Source organism: Eptatretus burgeri, chromosome 5, assembly GCF_056783735.1.
Source record: "Eptatretus burgeri isolate ZD-2024b chromosome 5, Ebu_testis_v1, whole genome shotgun sequence".
Taxonomy (NCBI): Eukaryota; Metazoa; Chordata; class Myxini; order Myxiniformes; family Myxinidae; genus Eptatretus; species Eptatretus burgeri.
Genome location: NC_140965.1, coordinates 14,067,099 through 14,092,726, shown reverse-complemented (window position 1 = coordinate 14,092,726; position 25,628 = coordinate 14,067,099). Strand labels below are relative to the sequence as shown.

Sequence of the window (25,628 nt, the reverse complement as noted above, 5' to 3'; positions counted from 1 at the left end):
ACAAAGGAAGTTCTTGTTTGTTGTCAATGGTACATATTAACTTGGCTTGTTGGCTCATTAATAATTATGAATGATTTTATTTTTCGCAAAAATTTGCGAAACTTTCTGGAGTATGTCATTTCCATTGGAGCCGTAACATGAGTAATGCCAAATGGAGAATGGATAGTTCTTATACTTTTTAGAATCTCGTTATCATAAAAACGAATATTTCGATGTGCACATGAACCTTCTTCACTGTATATAATTCTCATAAACTCATTAAACTTGTAAAACCAAGATTTTGTCCATCGATAAGTTAAAGGAGTTGTTCCAAACAATGATGCTGCAATTCAATCGAGACAATATTAAGATGGACTATAGTACTGTATCGGAAGAATTGATTTAGGAAAATAATAGTTTAACTTATTTACGACACCAAATACTTTGAGAAATTGATTTGCATAAAATAGCTATTCGCATTTTCCATGTAAATTCTTCATCTATAAAAAGTCCATTGTTATTATTATTATTATTTTTATTATTATTATTATTATTTTTTTCCAATGAACCCTCAATCCATCAGATTCCATTGGGACCATACTCTGTGCAGAGCGTTGGTGCTGCTGAAGCAGTCTCCTTGGCTATTGGGCACAATCCTATATGGGTCACCACTCTGACACAGGATACCAGCATGCTGGCACACATTTTGATGACCTCGGAAGGATGACAGGCAGAGTCAACCCCACCTGGTATTAATTCAACAGCAGAGTGGGATTTGAACTCAGGACGCTAGGATCCCAAGCCAACCACCTAACCATTAAGCTAACACCAGGCATAAACCCTTGATATACGTCCTGTTATCATCAAATAAAATACGTCCAGTGGGCATGGAGCTGAAAAAGATAACACTAGTTTTCTCTATATTTAACATCAGCTGATCATGACATCCCCTTGCTTATCAGTCCTATATCGGTTTCACCAGAGGGGACTATAAGTTTGCTCTCCATCCGTCTGTCCGTCCCACCTGTGGTTTTTTTCCGACTTTTTTTCCATCCCCTTCAACATATTCAACTGAAACTTGGTATATGACCTCATGATGATAAGTTACGGAACAAGTTCGAGATTCAGGGCATTTCCTCAATTTTTTCAGAGTTACACCCTTTTTAAACTTAAAAAAAATCACATCGGTAGAGGACATGTATTGCAAAGTAATTCTCGCTCTTGTTATTCATAACATCAAGTAATGAAGACTGTAACTCATCTGCTTCCAAATTATGCCTAAACGACAGAATTCAACAGAAAACAAATAGCAACTGTGGAAGTAGAAACACTTTAGTCCGTATAAGTTTTCCATGACGCCGTGACCTACTCCGTTTGATTTATTTTGGTGAATCAGTTCAGTGCCTGGAAGCCTGATTCTGGTGGTGAATTCACATTCACATTGAAGGAGTCTCTGATGTTGCTTCTTTGTTTCTTTAGTAGTGCAGCGAACATGGCGTAGCAATCAAACATCGTGCTGGAAAGATTACCTGCAATCTTTAATGTCCATAATTTTTGGTTGATGAGACAGTTGCCTCAATGTTCCCTGCAGATGATATTTTCCAAAACACACAAATGTTCTGTTGTAATTCCACCAGACAGCGTGGTTTGGTTGAACCCAGCATTTCATCATTGTTTTCATTATAATAATAATAATAATAATCATAATAATAATAATAAATGTTATGATGTGAACTTCCTTTGGAGAAATTAATCATGGAGTTCAAAGGAACTGCTCATAAATATAAACAAGGAAGTGTCTTAATGAGGAAAACAAACAGTAGTGAACCATATTGTTATGAAAATGTTAAACACTGCACTGTGTATTTTGATAATTTGTATATTTTGCAGTGATTTTTTTTCTTAGATGGATTGGGATGGTTGATGCTGTAATTACATTTGTTTAATGCGCATCTGAGGGATGGCGCAAATATTGATGAATCATCATGCCTGTGAAACACCAGGAAGACTGTTTATACTGGGTTGTATACATGCCTAATATACATGCCTCGAGGTCAACCTGTCAGCCCATAAAGGTTTGTGAACTTGACATAGAGATGGATTTCTATGCTTTGCAGATAGATACTAAAGCCTAGGTCACATTTGCTCTACGGCGAGGATACGGCGGCCGTACGCCCCCTGAATTGACAGAAACGTGCGGCGGCCGCAGAGTTTCTGAGGTGGCCTCAGGGAGGCCCTACGCCATTTGGCTATATTTTACAGGCCGTAGGGTCGCCGTGGAATTATAGCGCGGAGTTATAACTTTTTTTCATTTCTACGTTCGCCGTAGCAATTCGACAAGCCAAGCTATGACGTAGATGTGTTCCACGTCGACCGTACGTAGGGCGTACGGTGGGCTTGCGTTATTCGTGCGGCTGCCGTAAGCTCTTCTCAATGAAAAACGAATTTTCCCAACCCCCAAAAAATTACAGCGGCCGCATTATTTCCACGGTCGCCGTACGGTGGCCTTGCGGTCTGTGTGACTACCTGCAGGCAACGCAGGGTCGACGCACGGTTCCACTACGCCCGCTGTGCACCTACGTACGGCCTCTGTGGCAGTCTGCGTCCACCGTGCGTCCACCGTGCGCTACTGCTAGATATCGGAGTATAGGTGTTTTCCTATACGGTGGTGCCCCCAGAATCCCAATTTAATTTGTTCCAAGAGGCTGTTCGGATTGCAAAAAGTTCGGATTCCAAAAATATTTTCCCAATCTATCTATAATTCCAGCAATCTCTGTGTGTCTCTGTGTGTGTGTGTGTGTGTGCGTGCGTGCGTGTGTGTGTGTGTGTGTGTGTGTGTGTGTGTGTGTGTGTGTGTGTGTGTGTGTGTGTGTGTGTGTGGCCACTGTTTCTCGACAACCGCTGGTCCGATCTAATTGAAACTTGCCAGGTATATTGCCGGGGACCTGAGGATGTGCCTTTTCAAGGTTTGATATTAATCGGACGAGTGCTTCCCAAGTTATGGCCATTTTTTATCAACCAATGACAGGAATCGTTGCTGCGTAGCCGTGGTCGATGGGGAAGAGAAACTCAGCCGAGTTCGCCATTACGGGTTTTCTTCTCTTCTCTTCTCTTCTCTTCTCTTCTCTTCTCTTTGTGTTTTTCCTTGCGAAAAGGCAAAATACGTTGGCGCTAATTGAATAATTGGTTAAAACTAATGATTTATCAAAACGTTGGCAGATTCAGCAGCCTCCGTATTCTTGCCCTGGACGGACGAGGAAACAAAGAAGAAGTGCCGTTTCCTCAGCGATGTTGTTTATGAAGAGGTGCTTACGAGATAAAGGTGTGTACAATGTACATGGAGACAATTTTTATTATTATTTATTTATTGAAGAAAAATTGTTCCGAAAATAATTTATCAAAAAAAGTGCACAATTTTTTTTTGTTTCCAATTGTCAAATCGGTGTAGTGTGGCCTTTGGAAGTGTTGAGGAATTCAGCTCCACTCGACCTGCTTGCCAACGAAATACATCTCAATTTGGTGGTAAAAACGATTCACAACGACGGGTTTCCTTACTCATTGCTCTGCAGTCTGCATTCAACCCCTTCATTTGTCATCTCATTGACCTCATTTCATCTATCTATAATTCCAGCAATCTCTGTGTGTGTGTCTGTGTGTGTGTGTGTGTGTGTGTGTGTCTGTGTGTGTCTGTGTGTGTCTGTGTGTGTGTGTGTGTCTGTGTGTGTCTGTGTGTGTCTGTGTGTGTCTGTGTGTGTCTGTGTGTGTGTTTGTGTCTGTGTCTGTGTCTGTGTCTGTGTCTGTGTCTGTGTCTGTGTGTCTGTGTGTGTGTGTGTGTGTGTGTGTGTGTGTGTGTGTGTGTGTGTGTGTGTGTGTGTGTGTCTGTGTGTCCGTCTGTGTGTCTGTGTTTCTGTGTGTCTGTGACCGCTGTTTCCCGACAACCACTGGTCCGATCTAATTGAAACTTGCCAGGTATATTGCTGGAGACCTGAGGATGTGCCTTTTCAAGATTTGATATTAATCGGACAAGTGGTTCCCAAGTTATGGCCATTTATTTACCAACCAATGACAGGACACGTGCTGCGTCGGCGTGGCTGATGCGCCATTTAGTTACCAATCACAGGACACGTTGCTGCGTGGGCCGGGGCGTGACCGGCCGACGATGACGTCACGTGCCGTGCCGGTTACGATGGGGATCGATCGGTGCCTTAGTTACCGTGGTGTAGGAGTGCCAATGGTAAATGGCAGCGAATGTCATGGCAAGCAAAGACAGGGAGGTAAACTTGATTTTAATTAACTCTGTGTGTGTAAGTATCACAGCAGTTGTTTCTTCAATGAAAGCGATAATTCGTGGAATGATGTGAACATTCCATACGGGCACGCACTACTTTTGGATCGTGATGACTTACTGTATTCTAATAATTTCTCGATTTCTTATCCGCATTTATAGATAAACACAATGCTCCAATCCAGTCGTCGTTTATGAGAGCGAAGGAATGGCCTGTGTGGTGGTTTGAAAGTTTTTTTTTTTTTGCATGTATGGCCACGCACGTATGGGCACGCGAGAGCGAAGGAACGGCCTGTGTGGTTGTTGTTTCTGGCACGCTGTTTGAAAGTTTTTTCATTTTTTTTGTATGTACGGGCACGCACGTACGGGCACGTACGGCCATGCACGTACGGACACGCACGTACGGCCACGCGAGAGCGAAGGAACGGCCAGTGTGGTTGTTGTTTCTGGCACGCTGTTTGAAAGTTTTTTAATTTTTTTTTTGTATGAACGGGCACGCACGTACGGCACGCACGTACGCCATGCACGTACAGCCATGCACGTACGGCCATGCACGTACGGACACGCACGTACGGCCACGCGAAAGCGAAGGAACGGACTGTGTGGTTGTTTCTGGCAAGCGGTTTTAAAGTATATATGTATTTTTTTTTGCACGTACAGCCACGCACGTACGGGCATGTGAAAGCGAAGGAACGGACTGTGTGGTTGTTTCTGGCAAGCGGTTTTAAAGTATATATGTTTTTTTTTTTGCACGTACAGCCACGCACGTACGGGCACGTGAAAGCGAAGGAACGGCTTGTGTGGTTGTTGTTTCTGGCACGCGGTTTGAGTTTTTTGCGGGGGGTGGGGGGGAGGGTTTGCACGTACGGCCACGCATCTACGGGCATGCACTAGTAAGAAATAATGGAGTGAATTAATCCGTTGGTGGACCCAAAGAAAACCCACTTTCAAGACACTTTAAACTGAAATTCCCCATGTTTAAGGTAAAATAAGATGAGTAAATGACCTTCGGTGGCGGTGTATTGTATGTAAACTGGTACAATCACCACATCCAAAGGTCCACACAGGCTCGTGCTCCGGCCTGGGTTGCGATCGCTCGCGCACTCTGCGAGAGCACTGCCCCCAGGGCAGTTCATCAAACATGATGCCCGCAGAACCACAATCACTTTCATCAAACGCATCGGGCTGACCTAATCATGGATATTCCAAATTACAACTGGTTTTGCTGTGAAATTCAATCCTTGCCTGACAGTCCGTCACACCACGTGATAGGATTGCTTTTTTTTGTTATTAATTAAAACATAAGATGATAAAAAAAACATCACAAATGAAGGTGAAAACAAGGTAAGGCCTGTCACATTTGGCTCGGCGGCCGGAGGGTCTACAAAATGTACGGGCACTAGCAATTATAAAGTGGCCACAGTATTTCCACGGTCACACAATGGAGTCGTTGGAGTCGTCATATGTTTTTAGCAGCGTCTCGCGTCGCGAACACTGCTCATGGAGAGCTCGGCATTCTTCTTCTTCTTCTTCTTCTTCTTCTTCTTCTTCTTCTTCTTCTTCTTCTTCTTCTTCTTCTTCTTCTTCTTCTTCTTCTTCTTCTTCTTCTTCTTCTTCTTCTTCTTCTTCTTCTTCTTCTTCTTCTTCTTCTTCTTCTTGTTCTTCTTCTTCTTCTTCTTCTTCTTCTTCTTCTTCTTCTTCTTCTTCTTCTTCTTCTTCTTCTTCTTCTTCTTCTTCTTCTTCTTCTTCTTCTTCTTCCAAAACCTTAATCTCGAGGACTCAGCTCTTGTATATACAAGATCCGGATCTCCTTAAATACTGAGCACATGTACACATCCTCACATAGACGGTGCCTTTTGAGAGCGTCTATCATGAACTTTTATTTATATTTGGACATTTGCTTTAAAGTTTCGAAAAGTTCACGTTACTATGTAAATATTATTCCATTTATCGTATTGTAATTTCGTAAATACATTATCTATTTCATAAATACACGATATATCGTAAATACATAAATACATTATGACGGGTTTCGCTATTGGCTTAATGAAGGCACGTGACGAAATATCGGAAGTTGTTGTTGTTGTTGTTGTTGTTGTTGTTGTTGTTTTAATTTTTTTTTAGCCGACAAAACCTCTAGGTTTTGGCCGCTGCTCCTGGACACATTTGTCCTTGTTATTTTTCGAGTAGCTGCACGGCATATTTATAAATTGTGGAGACCGAAAACATGGGTGACAAAGGGGAGATTTTTTCACAAGGTGCAGTCAGAGGTGGTTCCGCTGGTTAGGCTCCCCAGGCTCTCCCGGAGGGACCAGGTAGTGTTTTGTAGAATAAGACTCGGGCACTGTCGCTTAAATGCATACCTCCATAGAATTGGATGTCACCCAACGGGGTTCTGTGATGTGTGCAGAAAACCTGAAGATTTAAACCACTTATTTCTAAATTGCCCTCTCTCTGGGGAATCGAGGCAGCGTCTCGTACGGTGTATAAGAGTTATGGGGATAAGGGTGTTGGACCTGCAGGTGATGCTGCGGCGGATGAACTGGAAGCACCCTCAACTCTGTAAGGCGGTATTAAAATTCCTGAAGGAATGTGGGAGACCTATTTAAAATGTATCTGCCTTTGAAGTGCTATGGCTGTAGGTGAGTTTGATCAGATTCTGGTACGTGGCGTGGATAGAGCCTCCTGGCTCTGACAGCGCCAGTAAACCCTAAAAAAAAACATGGGTGTGCCGTACGGTCTTTGATTTGATGTCGCACGGTGACCTGAGGGCGTTCCTGCGGCGGCCATAGAATTTTGAAGGCAGACACAAGGTGCCCGCAAGGCGACCGCAGGGGGACCGCAGGGGGACCCTAAGCCGAACGTGCGGCCAGACGGACGGTAACGAATGGGTTAATTTGTTTGTTTTTTTTACCAGTTTTTTTTTTGTTTTGGCTTGTCGAATTTCTACGGCGAACGTAGAAATGAAAAAGTTATAACTCCGCGTTATAATTCCACGGCGACCTTACGGCCTGTAAAATATAGCCATACGGCGTAGGGCCACCCTGAGGCCACTTAAGTTTCTCTGCGGCCGCCGCACGTTTCTGTCAATTCAGAGGGCGTACGGCCGCCATATCTTCGCCGAAGAGCAAATGTGACTGAGGCCTAAAGTATCGATCGACAGACGAGAGATGCTTTCACGAGTACTTCCACCGACGAACTGAATGAACAAAGCGCGAAGATGCGGCTCGAACAGGTGGGGGGAGACACGTGAACAAACATGAACGCTACGTTATGTTCGGTTTTTTAAAATGTATTAGGTTTTTAGGGCAAAATTTTCTCTAAAAAATTGTTCGGATTCCAATTTGTTCAAACAATGGGGCATTTGGATTCTGGGGGCACCACGGTATATTATAGTTATAGTATATTCAGTTATATATACTGTTATATTTTTATTTCAGTAAAAAAAATAACCCACTCGTTACCGTCCGTCTGGCCGCACATTCGCCTTAGGGCCCCCCTGCGGTCCCCTGCGGTCCCCTTGCATCTGCCTTGAAAATTCTATGGCTGCCGCAGGAACGCCCTAAGGTCACCGTGTGACATCAAATCAAACACCGTACGGCACCCCCACGTTTTCGGTCCCACAATTTCTAAATACGCCGTGCGGCTACCCGAAAAATAAAAACATATGTGACTGCTACATTGTGTGACCGTGGAAATACTCCGGCCGCCGTATAATTGCTAGTGGCCGCAGATTTTGGAGACCCCACGGCCGCCGTGGCAAATGTGACCTAGGCCTAACCAAAGCACCGTTTCGTAGAATCACACAGAACATTGAATGCCAAATTCTGTTCCTGCTTTGTCCTGTACTCACCATCAAGTCCACCATCACACGTTTGATAGAGTGTTTCAATGTCGTCACATTCTGTGACTAATGCTTTGGCTTCAGGAATCAAGGGACCATGGTTACACATTTTTCTAAACTTATCTCTGCAGCTTCTTCCAAATTCCATAGCTTGGTGATGCATGACGTCATCGCCGGGCACCGAAGGAAGGGAGTAAGTATCGGTTTTTACTTCGTTTTCTTTCTTGTTGGGAAAAAAAAAAAATATATATATATATATATATATATATATATATATATATATATATATATATATATATATATATATATATATATATATATATATATATATATATATTTGACAAGTATGTTGATCATCTCTGTTTGTTTGTGTGTTTGTTTGTCTGTCCGCTCGCCTGCAGCCCAGACCGTTCAACCGATCGTTCTGAAAATTTTAGAGATTAATGGCACCGACCTGCGATGGTCCCGCATTGAAGCTTCGTAAAATTTGGTCGACCAAAAAGGTCTCCATAGGGCAATTTGAGGCAAATTTTCTAAAATCCTCAAATTTCATCCGATTGACTTGAAATTTGAAGGCCATTTGCACATGAGGTCGCCAAAATCCAACCACCTATTAATTTTGAGGTCAACGTAGGCCAAATTTCTAAAATCCTCAATTTTCATCAAATTGACTTGAAATTTCAAGAGCATTTGCACATGAGGTCACCAAAATCCAACCACCTATTCATTTTGAGGTCAACATAGGCCAAATTTCTAAAATCCTCAATTTTCATCAAATTGACTTGAAATTTGAAGAGCATTTGCATATCAGGTCACCAAATTCAACCACCGATTAATTTTGAGGTAAGCCTAGACCAAAAGGTCAACATAGGCCAAATTTCTAAAATCCTCAATTTTCATCCAATTAACTTGAAATTTGAAGAGCATTTGCACATGAGGTCGCCAAAATCCAACCACCTATTCATTTTGAGGTCAACGTAGGCAAAATTTTCTAAATTCTCAATTTTCATCCGATTCAGTTGAAATTTGAAAAGGATTTACAGATCAGGTCACTGAATTCAACCACCTATTATTTTTGTGGTCAACATAGGCAAAAAGGTCAACATAGACCAAAAGGCCAATTTGGGGCAAATTTTCTAAAATCCTCAATTTTCATCCGATTGAGTTGAAATTTGAAGAGCATTTTCATGTCAGGTCACTGAAATCAACTTCCAATTAATTCTAAAGTCAAAAGGTCAACACTGGCCTTATTTGTAAATTGATAGATAGGGCCAAAAACTAAACATATCACGATATCTCAAAAGGTTGTGGACGAGTTTTGACAAAACAAGGTGGATAAGTTGAATAGGTGACAAGAACAAGCGGATTGGATTTTGGTTCGGATCCAGCCCATCAGTGGGAAACAAAACGTGAACCGTTCCACCTGGCAGAGGTATGCGCTCTACAGAGTGCCATTCTACTTTGTGCCGTTTTGCCAAGTTGTCACTCTATGAATGATTTTTCATTTATTTGTTTGTTTGTCCGGGCGATATCTCAGCCATTCTTTGAACTCGGAAGCTGAAATTTGGGGACAAAAGTGAAGATTTGCTTTGGCAAAAACGGTATTTTTTATTTTTTGATTAATTACTTAATTATTATCGATTTATTAATTCCTTATTTATTTTCTTTCTCGTCTGGGCAACATCTCGGGCACCTTTTGAGCGAGGAAACTGATATTTGGACAGGACAGTGAACAAGTGATTTTGTTATAAGGGGAATTATTTATTTATTTATTCATCAATCGATGATTTATTCATTTTTCGATGAATTACTTAATTTTCAAACAGTTACAGATTCGGATGAAACGGTGGTGGTTTAGGTATTCTATTAGACAATTGATTGAGAAATTAATTCTTTTACAACTATTATTTCTTTTACTTACACAATTAATCACTGAATCAATCAATTATTGCACACCGCGCACTCCAAATCCATCACCATATGCTGACATGGTGAGTAAGTATCATTTGTACATATTCACCTCAGAAGTACACCGCTCCCTCCCAATTCTGTCTCCACGTACTGCACAGCGGCATTGCCCAGGCACCAACGGCACCCCGGCAATGTCGCACGCTTGAGGATTTATATATTTATTTGGCACGAGGGTGGTGTACTTTGAATGTAACGCTACTTGTTTGTTTTATTTTTAGGATAGGGTTGAGATACTCTGGGTAAAGTGTTTAAATTATTGATAAAGATTTAGTATTGTACTACCAACATTGTGGGACTGGCAGGTAGCCGAGAATGAGGGTCAGTAATCTGCAGCTCCGGAGCCGCACACTGCTCTTTTAGGATTTGTGCGCAGCTCCCGATCCTTATCGATCGAACCTTCTTTTCTCTCATTGTCAATTTTCAGAAAAATCTTTGTGAATGTTGTAAAAGCATAAAAGAACACTTGAGAACTTTGGCAATGACAAACAGCAAAATGCATCCGATTTACCGGTGAATTCTGCAAGCACGACTTACACATTGTGCTCAACGCATCGTCCGCAACGGTTATGTCGGACATCTTGTCGGCAACAGCACAGCCTCAACCTGCTGTGCAGACTCAACCTCCAACCTCAGTTTAGAATTTAGAAACCCCTTCCAAAAAGCTTGCAATGCCCTGATCCTCGCAGGTTACCAGTAAACCCAATCATGAATGACTTGTGTCTAAATAACAAACGAGATGTTATTTTGATAACGTTTCATGATTCCTACTTCAATAGACGGTGTGCGTGTGTTTCATTCACGAAGAGAAAGTGAGCCATCACCGACAACCTGAACATATTCCATATTCCTGCTCTAACCTACAGAGAGCAATGCATGCATGGCACAGCTGCACCCCCAGCAAATGTTGCCACCCGCAGCCATCTACTTCACACCGAGGATGACGAAGAACCAACATTGTGACACAAGTCCTGTTTCACTAGTATTTGGTTAAACGACCTGTTTACTCCAACCACTGGGATCCCAGGCCACCTCTCCTGGGCAACTGGCCTTCAAAGTCAAATGCATATTAAGCCTGGCCTCCAAAGCCAGCTGTAGACTTCTAATTCTCTGTCTTGCCAAGTCCTTTCTTGGTGAACCTGAACCTCTAACAACCTACAATGCCTTTTATCCAAAGTTCATTGGAGTACTGATCTCCCCAATGGGCTGGTGCCCTGCTTCACACCTGTCCATTCTGTTTGCTATAAAACCCAAAGATCTCAACATCATTCGCATTTCCCACAAAGAAGCAAAAGCACATGGCCTGCTGCTCTCTCATCACAGACTGGTTCGGTGGCCTCTCTTTTTCTAACACTCCTCTTCTGCGCTTTCATTCATTGACCTCCCAAGTTCCTCCAGTTCACCCTTCCTCATGAATCTCCCAAAAATCCACATTCACTGCTCATCTCCACTTCTTTATTCATCGGTTCTCCCACTTGAAGAACCTCCTTCCTTTCACTGGAGGAACCTCCTTCCTCAATCTGTTCAATCCAAATCTTCCCTTCATGGCTTCACAATGGCAGTACATCACCATCTCAGTTCATCCTCAATCTCCATCTTTTTTTTTTGTTATGCATTGTCGAGACTCGTGGAAGAACTAGGACTGGTACGGTACACTGAATGGATCAGGACGCAACAGGACAAAATGAACAGTAGAGAAAAGGGGGAAACTACAACAGCAGAGACGAAGGCCAAGACAGAAGGACGGCGGACAAACAATAGGTGTGGGGAGGATTGGGTGGCAGGAGAGGATGCATTGGGTGGACAAGATGGATGTGGAAGAAAATTCTCAGGAGGGAAAACTGGAAATTTGGAAGGGCTTTGGTGGGGTGAGGGGTTTGTTAATGAGGGTAAAAAAAAGATCATGGTTTTGGATTAGGGACAATCTGAGATGGTGCTGAACAGATGTCTTGAAGACCTGGAGGGAAGAATGTGATTGAAGAGATGTGGAGGTTGGTTCCAGAGGTGGAGAAAAAGAGGAACAAATGGGTGGAGGTGAGCAGTGATCCTGGATTTTGGGAGTTTCACCAGAAGGGGGTTGATCTTTTCTATACCTTCACCCCTCCCCTAACCAAGCTTTCTGGTAAGTAGGTCACTGGTTTTCCCCTCTCCTCTCTCCTGTTCATCCATCCCCTCACTTGTTGCATCACTACCCCACTTTCACTCTTCCATGAGCCTATATCTATTTGTAGCCATATGCATATGTGTGAGAATGTCTAAATTAAACAACCTGAATACTATGTACATACAGCATATGCCTCATCCTATCTCCTATGTATGTGTCGGGAACGCTCATTAGCTGATGCCGGAAGCCTGGTGTTGGCTTAGCGGTTAGGGTGGCTGGCTTGGGATCCCAGGGTCTTGAGTTCGAGCCCTGTTGGCCACTGAATTAACACCAGGTGGGGTCAACTCAGCCTGTCGTCCTTCTGAGGTCGGTGAAATGAGTGCCATTGCACTAGTATGGGGGCACAGCATCAGCGGCACAGTCGTGCCCCAATAACATGATAGCTTCCCGACAGCTAAGCTGCCATACTCAAGAAGAAGAAGGAGATTGGCTGATGGCAAACACACACATTATTGGGCCATTAGTTGTTAATGTAGGTGTTTGATGCTTCTCAGCACAAAAGCTGTGCAACTTTGGGCTCCTTAACAAGCATGTTCACTAAATAACATTATGATACCCGAACCCACCTACTACTTCACATCTATAAAATGTAAATGACTGCAACTTCCTGACAAAAAAATATCGGTTCACTCCATAGTGTGGGGTGCACCAACAGAGGCTGAATATCACATTGCTTTGAGTACTGTGAAGAAGGTTAAGAGCCACATGATAGTACCCCATCATGCTCACCTGCAGGTAGGATTGTGGACCTAGGATACCAGAATGTATACTATTATGAGGCAGCAGAGAGCCGGTGTACAGGCGACAGCCATCCTGCTCCCGTGGCAAGACGGTATGGAGCATGCGCCGGCCACGATACTCCACCGTGATCTCCAGTTCACTTCCTGTGGGATTACTGGCTGTGAGATTGGTGCCCAAGGTGTTGGGATGTATCAAAAATATAACTTGGATTTAATTACCTCTGACATCCAAGGTGAACAGAGGTTATGTTTTCAACCCTGTCTGGGAGCAGGATATCTCAAAAGGTTGTGGAGGAATTCAGACAAAATTTGGTGGACTGGGTTTGTGACGAGGATGAATTGATTCGATTTTGGTGAAGATCCGGATCTGGATACGAGAATTTTTTTAAGTGATTCTGCACTAATGAGAGATAACGCCAAATACTATATATATCATGATATCTGAAAAATTTATGGAAGGATTTGGATGAAACTTGGTGGACAGGTTGGGTGTGTGACGAGTACAATTTTATTCGATTGAGGTGAAGCTCCGGATGTGGATACTCAAATTTAATTTCCTTAAGTAATTCTTCACCATTGAGAGATAGGGCCAGAAACGATATCAATACTGTACATGTATATAGATGTACATATCATGATATATTGATAGTTCAAGAAGTTGTGGGCAAGTTATGACAAAACTAGGTGGATAAGTTAGGTAGGTGACATGAACAAGCTAATTAGGTTTTGGTTCAGGTCCAGACCCATATCCGGCCTATCAGTGGGATACAAAATGTAAATTATTCAATCTGGCAGAGGCATGTGCTCTCTCTCTACTGAGTACCATTCTAGTTTCCCTCGCCAAAGGAGAGGGTATTGCATTTGGGTCTGTTTGTTTGTCTGTTTGTCCACCCAGAGCTTTCATGTTTTTCTCTGCAACCGCTCGTCGGATTGATACAAAATTTTCAACATCGGTGCGACGACTCATGAAGAATGTTTTAATGATAATTACGATGTCATAGGTCACGTTGTGTGGCAGTCATATTGGAAAAATGGAAAAACGTTGGACCCTCTGTAATATGACGTCACAATTTGATATGACATCACAATTGACGCTGGGGACCTGAGTATGTTTCCCAAGTTATGGCCATTTATGATATGGTTGGTCCGATCTAATTGAAACAATGCCCCAATCAGGTCGTCGTTTTGAGAGCGAAGGAACGAAGCTGCACATACTGGCACGCACCTACAGGCACGCACCTACGGGCCCGCACTAGTATTGGAAAAACAGAAAAACGTTGGACCGCAGCAAGGAAAAAAAATGAAACTTGGCACAAAGCAAGTACTCCTCATGGGGAATGAGCATGGTTTTTTTATGACGCCATAGGTGCCCTCATTATGACGTCATAATTGCAGATATAGAACGCCACATCCCATCGGTATGAACATTTTTGAGGGTCATCTCAGGATAAAATAGTCCACAGAAAGAAAAAAAAATTCACGACATCATCGGTCACGTGATTTGGCAGCCACATTGTTTAAACAACAACAAAAAAAAACTTCAAAAATCTTCTTCGCTGAAGTGGCTGAACAAATCAAGGTGAAACTTTACACGTATGCCCGCCTGTCCATGAGGAACAAAAGGTTTACACATATGATATCAGAGGCCACATTGTTTGGCAGCTATATTGGATTTACCCTAAAACCTATAAATAAATAAATAAAACCACCACTCAAAAGTATTCCTGGCAAGGGTCTGCAATCTCTGATTGCTCTTTTTCTTGTTACCAATTATTTTCAGTCAAATTACGACCACTATCCACAATTGCCGGAAGTCACAAATATTTATAACCAGAGAAAATCAGCAGAAGTAGCTGGGTAGTGAAACATGTAAATTGTTTTCCTCGCTCAAAGGTTAAAAAAGAGCAGCTCTATCAATTTGTAGACTAGCGACGTGAAACTACAGGTGAGCCATAAGTCCCAGGACACGGTTTTAGCTGCTTATACTAGATTTATTGATACCACCTACCAGGAGTAATAACATATTACAGTAATAACAGTAATACATAATAACAGGAGTAATAATAAAATATTAGAGTATTAAAATAACTACGATACCTCCTTCGATATCGAGTGCATCTGCACGACGTCCGCCATTGTCACAGCACAAGATAATTTCTCTCCGTGCAATGTTCTGCAACCTTAGCTTTGCTGTACCACCACAGAGCATTGTCACAACAAGTATAAATACATGGTACAAACTAGAAGGGCACTCGGTAGGGCGCATACCTCCGCCGCATAATGCCTAATCCATGAGAACATATCGGGCCCATTACATTTTTGAAACATCATGCTATGCAGTACTATATCGTTTTTGGAGGTGATGGTGCAATACAGTACCACCCTGTCTCTCAATGGTGAAGAATCACTTGAAAATTAAATAATTCTCGTATCCATATTCGGATTCGGATCGTCAACAAAATCGAATCAATTCGTCCTTGCGACACACCCAACCTGTCCACCAAGTTTTGTCCGAATCCGTCCGCAATTGTTTGAGATATCCTGCACTCAACCAAACAGACAGACAGAAAGGGGTGCAAACATAACCTTCTTAACCTTTGGTGGCAGAGGTAGCAAATCTTGCAGAAGCAGCTCAAACCATGTCCTGGGACTTAAGACTCACCCTGTATGTTTATATATTTTGTTAAACACAGAATTTCTGACCTTGAGCTACAGTCGATCCAGAAATATTCATACCTGGAGGCATCGTTGGTGAAGAAAGGTCCTCAAGAAACCTTCCATTCGGTACAACCTGCGGCATTGCCTGAGCAAGTAGCGGCAGCTCCTGCTGCTGCAGGGGAATGGAATTGGGCAGAACTAATGGACAATCAGACCCCATCTCGTGCGATCTGACGGGGGAAGGAGCTTGTGCTGGGTACATAATACTCTCTGGTTCCCAGGATGCCAGGCAGTGATTGCTTCCTGAAATGGGAAAGCAAATTCAAATATTCAGCTGGTGGTACTGATACAAAGTTGTTCATCTGTTCAGGAATTCTACAGTGCCTAGAGCATGTGCAGTCATCCTTTGTTACGTTTTGCCTTGTGCATTTGTGTCTGAATTCATCCTACAGGGGAAATGTCGTGAAGTAGGTCACATGTAATTCATGTGAAAGTACACTGGTAATTGGTGCTTTATTAAGGTGCTTTGCCATGTGCCGATGTGTCATAAATGTAAAAGTACACGTGTCTTTGATCTTCATGAGATTTATGTACAAGTTCCTCCATGAGCCTTGGATCAATGTATAAAACACACACACACACACACACACACACACACACACACACACACACACACACACACACACACACACACACACGCACACCTGGCATTTTGGAACAGCTGTCCTGATGATTTGACTTACCCACGTTATTACTGCCGATCAGGGTCAGAGAATCCAGGTTGTACAAGTGATCCTGATGGGCATAAACACGAGAAATCGTTACAGCACAACTAATGGCTTCCAAAGCCATCAAAGCAACCAGCACTATGATCGAGAAGGAGAGATGTACCATCTGCTGTGGAGAGATGCTGTTTTCGACACCTGGAGGAATCAGCTCAGGGCTGCTTTCCTGGTCAGTGCATTCCATCTCCATGTCGTCCTCGTCACACACTCGCCCACCATCTAGCACGAAAGGAACAAAGTCTGTGCACTTTCTCATCAGAAAATGATTGCCTAAGGTTTAGAACGCTTCATGGAAATACAGGACGTGGGAGTATAATACAAGTTCCTCCACTCAAGACACTGGATGGATAAAGAGAAGAGAAAAAGAGAGTCTGAATGACAATCATGACATCAGGGATTGCATCGGACTCTATTATCTATAGTCTCGGAATATGAGCCTCGTTCTTTATAAGCAACTAATATTATTAGCAAAAGGAAAATGGAATTTCAGGAGAAATTGAAGTGTGGGGAATTTGAGTGAAGATGAAACTGACACAAAAACCACAACACTTTTTCTTCTTCTTTCGTATTTGGCTTAAGGCTGCGGGGTCGCATCTTTGAGGGCGCGGCTGGACCGCTGATGCAATTCCCTCTGTAGATCAGAGCAGGGATTTGTAATTTGTTCATGGTGCCGGTGAACACTCACCTTCTCTTGGCAAAGGACACCGTGGGATCTTTAACATTCACTAATTAATGCCGGCAGACGGGACGCCGAGTTTAACGTCCATCCGGAGGACGGCACACACATTGATGAACAGCCCTGACTGTGAAGCACCGGGATGATCGTTTTATAGCTGGGTCGGGTTTCAAACCCAAGCTCGACAGTTTGGAGGCAACACAATAATGAATCCACACCCATGGAAGAAACCAAATGCAGACATCAGGGCTTCGACTCGGTTTCTGAAATGGGGATACTTAACACGTTGCAAAGCTCTACTACGATAACACATCATGCTCCATCACCGATGTGACAAGACAGTGCCATGATTATCTGCATAAGCTGTATCAATACAATGGCCCATGTGCTACGGCACTGCCCACCTGCGTTAGATCGCTTGATCTCATATATTTTGAATGGGGGTGAGTCCTTGGAACAATCCTTAACCATCTGAAAGTCTTGACTTTTGTTGAGAGCACAGCGTAGGTTGGTCTTCCACTTTGGTGGATTTGGTACGTCCCTGCCCTCTTGGAACTTATGTGTGGCAATTGCCCATGCCTAGGAGACAAAGAAAAATTAATGAGACCCGAGACAATCACCTTTTTGACAAAATACACTTTTGGCAAATCAGTAAAAGACCATTCCTTCACCTGGAATATGCAGCGGCCGGTACTCCTATCCTGTCTTGAGGTCTGGTTCCAGGGCATTTGAAACTGCATCTTGTTCACGTCAAGCCAGTGCAAGCCTTCATATTGTCCATTATTCACTTGCTCGATGAGCCAGGGACCCAACCGAGGCTTGTGCTTGGAGCCACTCATGCTGTGGGAAGAAGTAGTATTGTAGATAAAACGAGCGAGTATTTTTTTTTTTTTAACCTCCATTAGAAAGAAGACTAGAATGGCACTCGGTAGAGCGCATACCTCCGCTGGACCGAACGGTTGACATTTTGTTTCCCATTTGTCCTTGTCACATCAAAATTGAATCGGCTTGTTATTGTCACCTACCCAACTTGTCCACCAAGTTTTGTCATAACTCGTCCACAGCTTTTTGAAATATTGTGCTATATATCGTTTTTGGCCCCATAACTCAATGGTGAAGAATCGGTTTAAAAAACAAATTAAAGGATCCACATCCGGATCCAAATCTTCACCAAAATCTAGTAATTTCGGCTTTGTCACACACCCAACCTGTCCACCAAGTGTTGGCCAAAACCATTCATGACCTTTGGAGATATCCTGCTCACAGACAGACAGACAGACAGACAGACAGACAGACAGACAGACAGACAAACAGACAGGGCTGAAAACATAATCTCCGTCCACCTTCAGTGGCAGAGGCAACTATCTTCTCAACGAAAAAGATCTTTCGTAAAACTTGGCACGTATCTCGCTTTGGCCCTGTGGTGGTCAAAGCCCTGTGGTGGTCAAAGCCCTGTGGTGGTCAAAGCCCTGTGGTGGTCCTTTGCCAGACTGAAACTGTTATTCTCAAACAAAATCTCCATTCTGTTATGTTTCTGTTATGTACCCAATTTTACAAAATTCTTATCCTTTGCATGTGACATGTGCCAACTCTACAGGTGGATTAGATATCATTTGGACTTTTGTAAATAATCAAGCCCAAGCCTGGTGTTGCCTTAGTGGTTAGGGTGGCTATCTTGGGATCTTAGGGTCCTGAGTTAGGGTGGCTATCTTGGGATCTTAGGGTCCTAAGTTAGGGTGGCTATCTTGGGATCTTAGGGTCCTGAGTTAGGGTGGCTATCTTGGGATCTTCGGGTCCTGAGTTAGGGTGGCTATCTTGGGATCTTAGGGTCCTAAGTTAGGGTGGATATCTTGGGATCTTAGGGTCCTGAGTTAGGGTGGCTGGTTTGGGATCTTAGGGTCCTGAGTTAGGGTGGCTGGTTTGGGATCTTAGGGTACTGAGTTAGGGTGGCTGGTTTTAGATCTTTGGGTCATGATTTAGGGTGGCTTGTTCGGGATCTTTGGGTCCTGAGTTAGGGTGGCGGGTTTGGGATCTTCGGTTCCTGAGTTAGGGTGGCTTGTTTGGGATCTTCAGGTCCTGAGTTAGGGTGGTTTGTTTGGGATCTTCAGGTCCTGAGTTAGGGTGGCTTGTTTGGGATCTTCAGGTCCTGAGTTAGGGTGGTTTGTTTGGGATCTTTGGGTCCTGAGTTAGAGTGGCTTGTTTGGAATCTTTGGGTCCTGAGTTAGGGTAGTTTGTTTGGAATCTTAGGGTCCTGAGTTAGGATGGCTGGTTTGGGATCTACGGGTCCTGAGTTAGGGTGGCTGGTTTGGGATCTTCGGGTCCTGAGTTAGGGTGGTTTGTTTGGGATCTTCGGGTCCTGAGTTAGGGTGGCTTGTTTGGGATCTTTGGGTCCTGAGTTAGGGTGGTTTGTTTGGAATCTTAGGGTCCTGAGTTAGGATGGCTGGTTTGGGATCTTTGGGTCCTGAGTTAGGGTGGCTTGTTTGGGATCTTCGGGTCCTGAGTTAGGGTGGCTTGTTTGGGATCTTCGGGTCCTGAGTTAGGGTGGCTTGTTTGGGATCTTAGGGTCCTGAGTTAGGGTGGCTGGTTTGGGATGTTCGGGTCCTGAGTTAGGTTGGCTGGTTTGGGATCATCGGGTCCTGAGTTACGGTGGCTGGTTTGGGATCTTCTTGTCCTGAGTTAGGGTGGCTGGTTTGGGATCTTAGGGTACCGAGTTAGGGTGGCTTGTTTAGGATCTTCGGGTCCTGAGTTCGCGTGGCTTGTTTGGGATCTTTTGGTCCTGAGTTAGCGTTGCTTGTTTGGGATCGTCGGTTCCTGAGTTAGGGTGGCTTGTTTGGGATCTTCGGTTCCTGAGTTAGGGTGGCTTGTTTGGGATCTTCAGGTCCTGAGTTAGAGTGGCTTGTTTGGGATCTTCAGGTCCTGAGTTAGGGTGGCTTGTTTGGGATCTTCAGGTCCTGAGTTAGAGTGGCTTGTTTGGGATCTTTGGGTCCTGAGTTAGGGTGGCTTGTTTGGGATCTTCGGGTCCTGAGTTAGGGTGATTTGTTTGGAATCTTAGGGTCCTGAGTTAGGGTGGCTGGTTTGGGATATTCGGGTCCTGAGTTAGGGTGGTTTGTTTGGGATCTTCGGGTCCTGAGTTAGGGTGGCTTGTTTGGGATCTTTGGGTCCTGAGTTAGGGTGGTTTGTTTGGAATCTTAGGGTCCTGAGTTAGGATGGCTGGTTTGGGATCTTCGGGTCCTGAGTAAGGGTGGCTGGTTTGGGATCTTCGATTCCTGAGTTAGGGTGGTTTGTTTGGGATCTTTGGTTCCTGAGTTAGGGTGGCTTGTTTGGGATCTTTGGGTCCTGAGTTAGGGTGGCTGGTTTAGGATCTTCGGATCCTGAGTTAGGGTGGCTTGTTTGGGATCTTCGGGTCCTGAGTTAGGGTGGCTGATTTGGGATCTTCGGGTCCTGAGTTAGGGTGGCTTGTTTAGGATCTTCAGGTCCTGAGTTAGCATGGCTTGTTTGGGATCTTTTGGTCCTGAGTTGGCGTGGCTTGTTTGGGATCTTCGGTTCCTGAGTTTGGGTGATTTGTTTGGAATCTTAGGGTCCTGAGTTAGGGTGGCTGGTTTGGGATCTTCGGGTCCTGAGTTCGGGTGGCTGGTTTGGGATCTTCTGGTCCTGAGTTAGGGTGGCTTGTTCAGGATCTTCGGGTCCTGAGTAAGGGTGGCTGGTTTGTGATCTTCGGTTCCTGAGTTAGGGTGGTTTGTTTGGGATCTTCGGTTCCTGAGTTAGGGTGGCTTGTTTGGGATCATTGGGTCCTGAGTTAGGGTGGCTTGTTCGGGATCTTCGGGTCCTGAGTTAGGGTGGCTTGTTTGGGATCTTCGGGTCCTGAGTTAGGGTGACTTGTTCGGGATCTTCGGTTCCTGAGTTAGGGTGGCTTGTTTGGGATCTTCGGGTCCTGAGTTAGGGTGGCTTGTTTGGGATCTTTGGGTCCTGAGTTAGGGTAGTTTGTTTGGAATCTTAGGGTCCTGAGTTAGGATGGCTGGTTTGGGATCTTCGGGTCCTGAGTTAGGGTGGCTGGTTTGGGATCTTCGGGTCCTGAGTTAGGGTGGTTTGTTTGGGATCTTCGGGTCCTGAGTTAGGGTGGCTTGTTTGGGATCTTTGGGTCCTGAGTTAGGGTGGTTTGTTTGGAATCTTAGGGTCCTGAGTTAGGATGGCTGGTTTGGGATCTTCAGGTCCTGAGTAAGGGTGGCTGGTTTGGGATCTTCGGTTCCTGAGTTAGGGTGGTTTGTTTGGGATCTTCGGTTCCTGAGTTAGGGTGGCTTGTTTGGGATCTTTGGGTCCTGAGTTAGGGTGGCTTATTCAGGATCTTCGGGTCCTGAGTTAGGGTGGCTGGTTTAGGATCTTTGGGTCCTGAGTTAGGGTGGCTTGTTTGGGATCTTCGGGTCCTGAGTTAGGGTGGCTGATTTGGGATCTTCGGGTCCTGAGTTAGGGTGGCTTGTTTAGGATCTTCGGGTCCTGAGTTAGCGTGGCTTGTTTGGGATCTTTTGGTCCTGAGTTGGCGTGGCTTGTTTGGGATCTTCAGTTCCTGAGTTAGGGTGGCTTGTTTGGGATCTTTGGGTGCTGAGTTAGGGTGGCTTGTTTGGGATCTTCGGGTCCTGAGTTAGGGTGATTTGTTTGGAATCTTAGGGTCCTGAGTTAGGGTGGCTGGTTTGTGATCTTCGGTTCCTGAGTTAGGGTGGTTTGTTTGGGATCTTCGGTTCCTGAGTTAGGGTGGCTTGTTTGGGATCATTGGGTCCTGAGTTAGCGTGGCTTGTTCGGGATCTTCCAGTCCTCAGTTAGGGTGGCTGGTTTGGGATCTTCGGGTCCTGAGTTAGGGTGGCTTGTTTGGGATCTTCGGGTCCTGAGTTAGGGTGACTTGTTCGGGATCTTCGGTTCCTGAGTTAGGGTGGCTTGTTTGGGATCTTTGGGTCCTGAGTTAGGGTGGCTTGTTTGGGATCTTCGCATCCTCAGTTAGGGTGGCTGGTTTGGGATCTTCGGGTCCTGAGTTAGGGTGGCTTGTTCAGGATGTTCGGGTCCTGAGTTAGGGTGGCTTCTTTGAGATCTTCGGGTCCTGAGTTAGGGTGGCTGGTTTGGGATCTTTTGGTCCTGAGTTAGCGTGGCTTGTTTGGGATCTTCGGGTCCTGAGTTAGGGTGGCTTGTTTGGGATCTTCGGGTCCTCAGTTAGGGTGGCTTGTTTGGGATCTTCGGGTCCTGAGTTAGGGTGGCTGGTTTGGGATGTTCGGGTCCTGAGTTAGGTTGGCTGGTTTGGGATCATCGGGTCCTGAGTTACGGTGGCTGGTTTGGGATCTTCTTGTCCTGAGTTAGGGTGGCTGGTTTGGGATCTTAGGGTACTGAGTTAGGGTGGCTTGTTTAGGATCTTCGGGTCCTGAGTTCGCGTGGCTTGTTTGGGATCTTTTGGTCCTGAGTTAGCGTTGCTTGTTTGGGATCGTCGGTTCCTGAGTTAGGGTGGCTTGTTTGGGATCTTCGGGTCCTGAGTTAGGGTGGCTTGTTCGGGATCTTTGGGTCCTGAGTTAGGGTGGTTTGTTTGGAATCATTGGGTCCTGAGTTAGAGTGGCTTGTTCGGGATCTTCGGGTCCTGAGTTAGGGTGGCTGGTTTGGGATCTTCGGGTCCTGAGTTAGGGTGGCTTGTTTGGGATCTTCGGGTCCTCAGTTAGGGTGGATTGTTTGGGATCTTTGGGTCCTGAGTTAGGGTGGCTGGTTTGGGATCGTTGGGTCCTGAGTTCGGGTGGCTTGTTCAGGATCTTCGGGTCCTGAATAAGGGTGGCTGGTTTGTGATCTTCGGCTCCTGAGTTAGGGTGGTTTGTTTGGGATCTTCGGTTCCTGAGTTAGGGTGGCTTGTTTGGGATCTTCGGGTCCTGAGTTAGGGTGGCTTGTTTGGGATCTTCGGGTCCTCAGTTAGGGTGGATTGTTTGGGATCTTTGGGTCCTGAGTTAGGGTGGCTGGTTTGGGATCGTTGGGTCCTGAGTTCGGGTGGCTTGTTCAGGATCTTCGGGTCCTGAATAAGGGTGGCTGGTTTGTGATCTTCGGCTCCTGAGTTAGGGTGGTTTGTTTGGGATCTTCGGTTCCTGAGTTAGGGTGGCTTGTTTGGGATCATTGGGTCCTGAGTTAGGGTGGCTTGTTCGGGATCTTCGGGTCCTGAGTTAGGGTGGCTTGTTTGGGATCTTCGGGTCCTGAGTTAGGGTGACTTGTTCGGGATCTTCGGTTCCTGAGTTAGGGTGGCTTGTTTGGGATCTTCGGGTCCTGAGTTAGGGTGGCTTGTTCGGGATCTTTGGGTCCTGAGTTAGGGTGGCCTGTTCGGGATCTTCGGTTCCTGAGTTCGGGTGGCTTGTTTGGGATCTTCGGGTCCTGAGTTAGGGTGGCTTGTTTGGGATCTTCGGGTCCTGAGTTAGGGTGGCTTGTTTGGGATCTTCGCGTCCTGAGTTAGGGTGGCTGGTTTGGGATCTTCGCATCCTCAGTTAGGGTGGCTTGTTTAGGATCTTCGGGTCCTGAGTTAAGTGGCTGGTTTGGGATTTTCTGGTCCTGAGTTTGACCCCCGTTGCCACTGAATTAACACCAGGTGGGGTTGACTCAGCCTGTCATCCTTCCCAGGTCATGAAAATGAGTACCAGTGGACTGGTATCATGGTTGTGTCGGTGCCGTTTCATGCCTGTGCACAAACACAGTGTGGTAATCTTCACCCTGATGAAGCAGCACTTTTATGGAAGGAAGGAAGGAACGAAGGAAGCTTCCATGTAACCAATTATTTACCAGACTGTGCTGCAGCTCATCACAACTTTCAATGGGCTTGATGATTTTGTTGACCATGAATTAAATTATTTATTATTTTCTGTTCCACTAAACGCATTTGTTCCCTAACTCACCAGCATCTTGATTTTTCAGCAAGTGCATTATAGCAGGAAGTGCATGGAAAATCCCTCAAAAATGATGAATGTACTCCATGCCTTATGATCGTCTTTTATGAGCAACGATCCACATCAAATTTGAACCACCCTCATCATTTTGATCTTGTCCAACTCTAGTCCACCCCAGGCCTTTGTCAGAGGCCTGGTTTTTTCATGCTTACAGCCGCACTGAGGTTAGAGGCAAACATATTTACTGAGTAAAAACAATAACCCACCCCCGACCTGTAGCTCACGACCTGAGTATTCTACCCAAATATTGCATGTTCTTTATTCTCTCTATTACCAATCATATTATTAAGCAAGTACAGGGGATACCCTATCTTCAAGCAGTATGAACATGCAATTAGACGAAATTCCTGCACAATGTTGATACAAGTTCCTTGTAGTACTTGGACCTCATACCCGCTATTGCGTCCTGCAGTCTCATTTGTCTTGTCTGTTTGTGTTCGGCAATGCGCCAATTGTTATGAATTCCAATTTGAACTTATTTTCCCACTCTACTGTCACTACCTTTCCAGGTAGACAATTTCATGTATTAACTACTCTCTGAGTGACAGTCCCTTGCCAGGATGTCGTCAGAACTCTCATTTCCTCTTCTTCACTCTCAAGCAATGACTGGTCCATGACCCCTGGTCCTGCCGGTGTCCTTTCTGCTGAAGAATTCTTCTGCACGTATTCTCCATACAGTATATCCTTCATTGTCTCAAACAACTCAATCATATTCACTCGTAATCACCTCCTTCATCATGTATAAAGTCCTGTCTCATTCAGCCGCCCCTCATAGCTTAATCTATCTCGGTCCGGATGGCCCAGCAAATATGGCTGTACTTTGTTTTTCTCAAAGCCCTCACTATACTATATATATATAGGTCCTTGTGCACACCATGGTGCACTGGTCCAAACACAACCTCCAATGCCCACGTGCATACCTTACCCCATACAACACCCCAATGCCCACGTCACCTCATGCACCACCCCCAATACCCATGTACATGCGTTACCCCATACACCACCCCCAATGCCCACATGCATACCTTACCCCATACAACACCCCAATGCCTACGTGCATATGTTACCCCATACACCACCCCAATCCCCACATGCATACCTTACCCCATACAACACCCCCAATCCCCACGTGCATACCTTACCCCATACACCACCCCCAATCCCCACGTGCATACCTTACCCCATACAACACCCCAATGCCAACGTCACCTCATGCACCACCCCCAATACCCATGTACATACGCTACCCCATACACTACCCCTAATGCCCACATGCATATGTTACCCCATACCAGTTCACTCTCAACAGACCTACAGCCTGTTTTTCTCATTAAATGCAATGAAGTGACCGTACATCACTTTTATTACATCCACTGCTCTTCAAAGCTGGGTCCACATCACACCTGAGTGACCATTTCCATGATGACATTGTCGGACATGTGGACAAAGTAGAATTTGCATTTTAGGGAAAAGGGGAAAAACATAAAACAACATTCCCGATGGAAATAGAAACCGAGGACCAGCCAAGCGTTTGCCGAATTTCCCTTATAAAATCCAATGCAAGTCTTCATGTGACTTTTGG

At 44.8% G+C, this 25,628-nt stretch overlaps 2 protein-coding genes across 5 annotated transcripts in view; one reads left to right on the top strand and one right to left on the bottom strand.

Annotated features, from left to right (window-relative positions):
* The window catches only part of LOC147025877 (ciliary microtubule associated protein 1A-like), a 95,778-nt gene that overhangs the window by 9,578 nt on the left and 60,572 nt on the right, over nucleotides 1-25,628 (top strand). The gene's annotated exons all lie outside the window — the stretch shown is intronic.
* Nucleotides 1-25,628, bottom strand: part of LOC147025878 (interferon regulatory factor 5-like) — a 59,068-nt gene that overhangs the window by 10,086 nt on the left and 23,354 nt on the right. For all 3 annotated transcript variants that reach the window (XM_085880788.1, XM_085880790.1, XM_085880789.1), the window contains exons 2-7: nucleotides 17,771-17,939; nucleotides 17,504-17,678; nucleotides 16,530-16,642; nucleotides 16,382-16,433; nucleotides 15,717-15,941; nucleotides 12,970-13,124 (exon numbers count right to left, since the gene is read on the bottom strand). In XM_085880788.1, coding sequence (XP_085736914.1) covers nucleotides 12,970-13,124; nucleotides 15,717-15,941; nucleotides 16,382-16,433; nucleotides 16,530-16,642; nucleotides 17,504-17,678; nucleotides 17,771-17,938 — 888 coding nt within the window. In that variant the 5' untranslated portion in view covers nucleotide 17,939. The remainder of the gene's footprint in view (nucleotides 1-12,969; nucleotides 13,125-15,716; nucleotides 15,942-16,381; nucleotides 16,434-16,529; nucleotides 16,643-17,503; nucleotides 17,679-17,770; nucleotides 17,940-25,628) is intronic.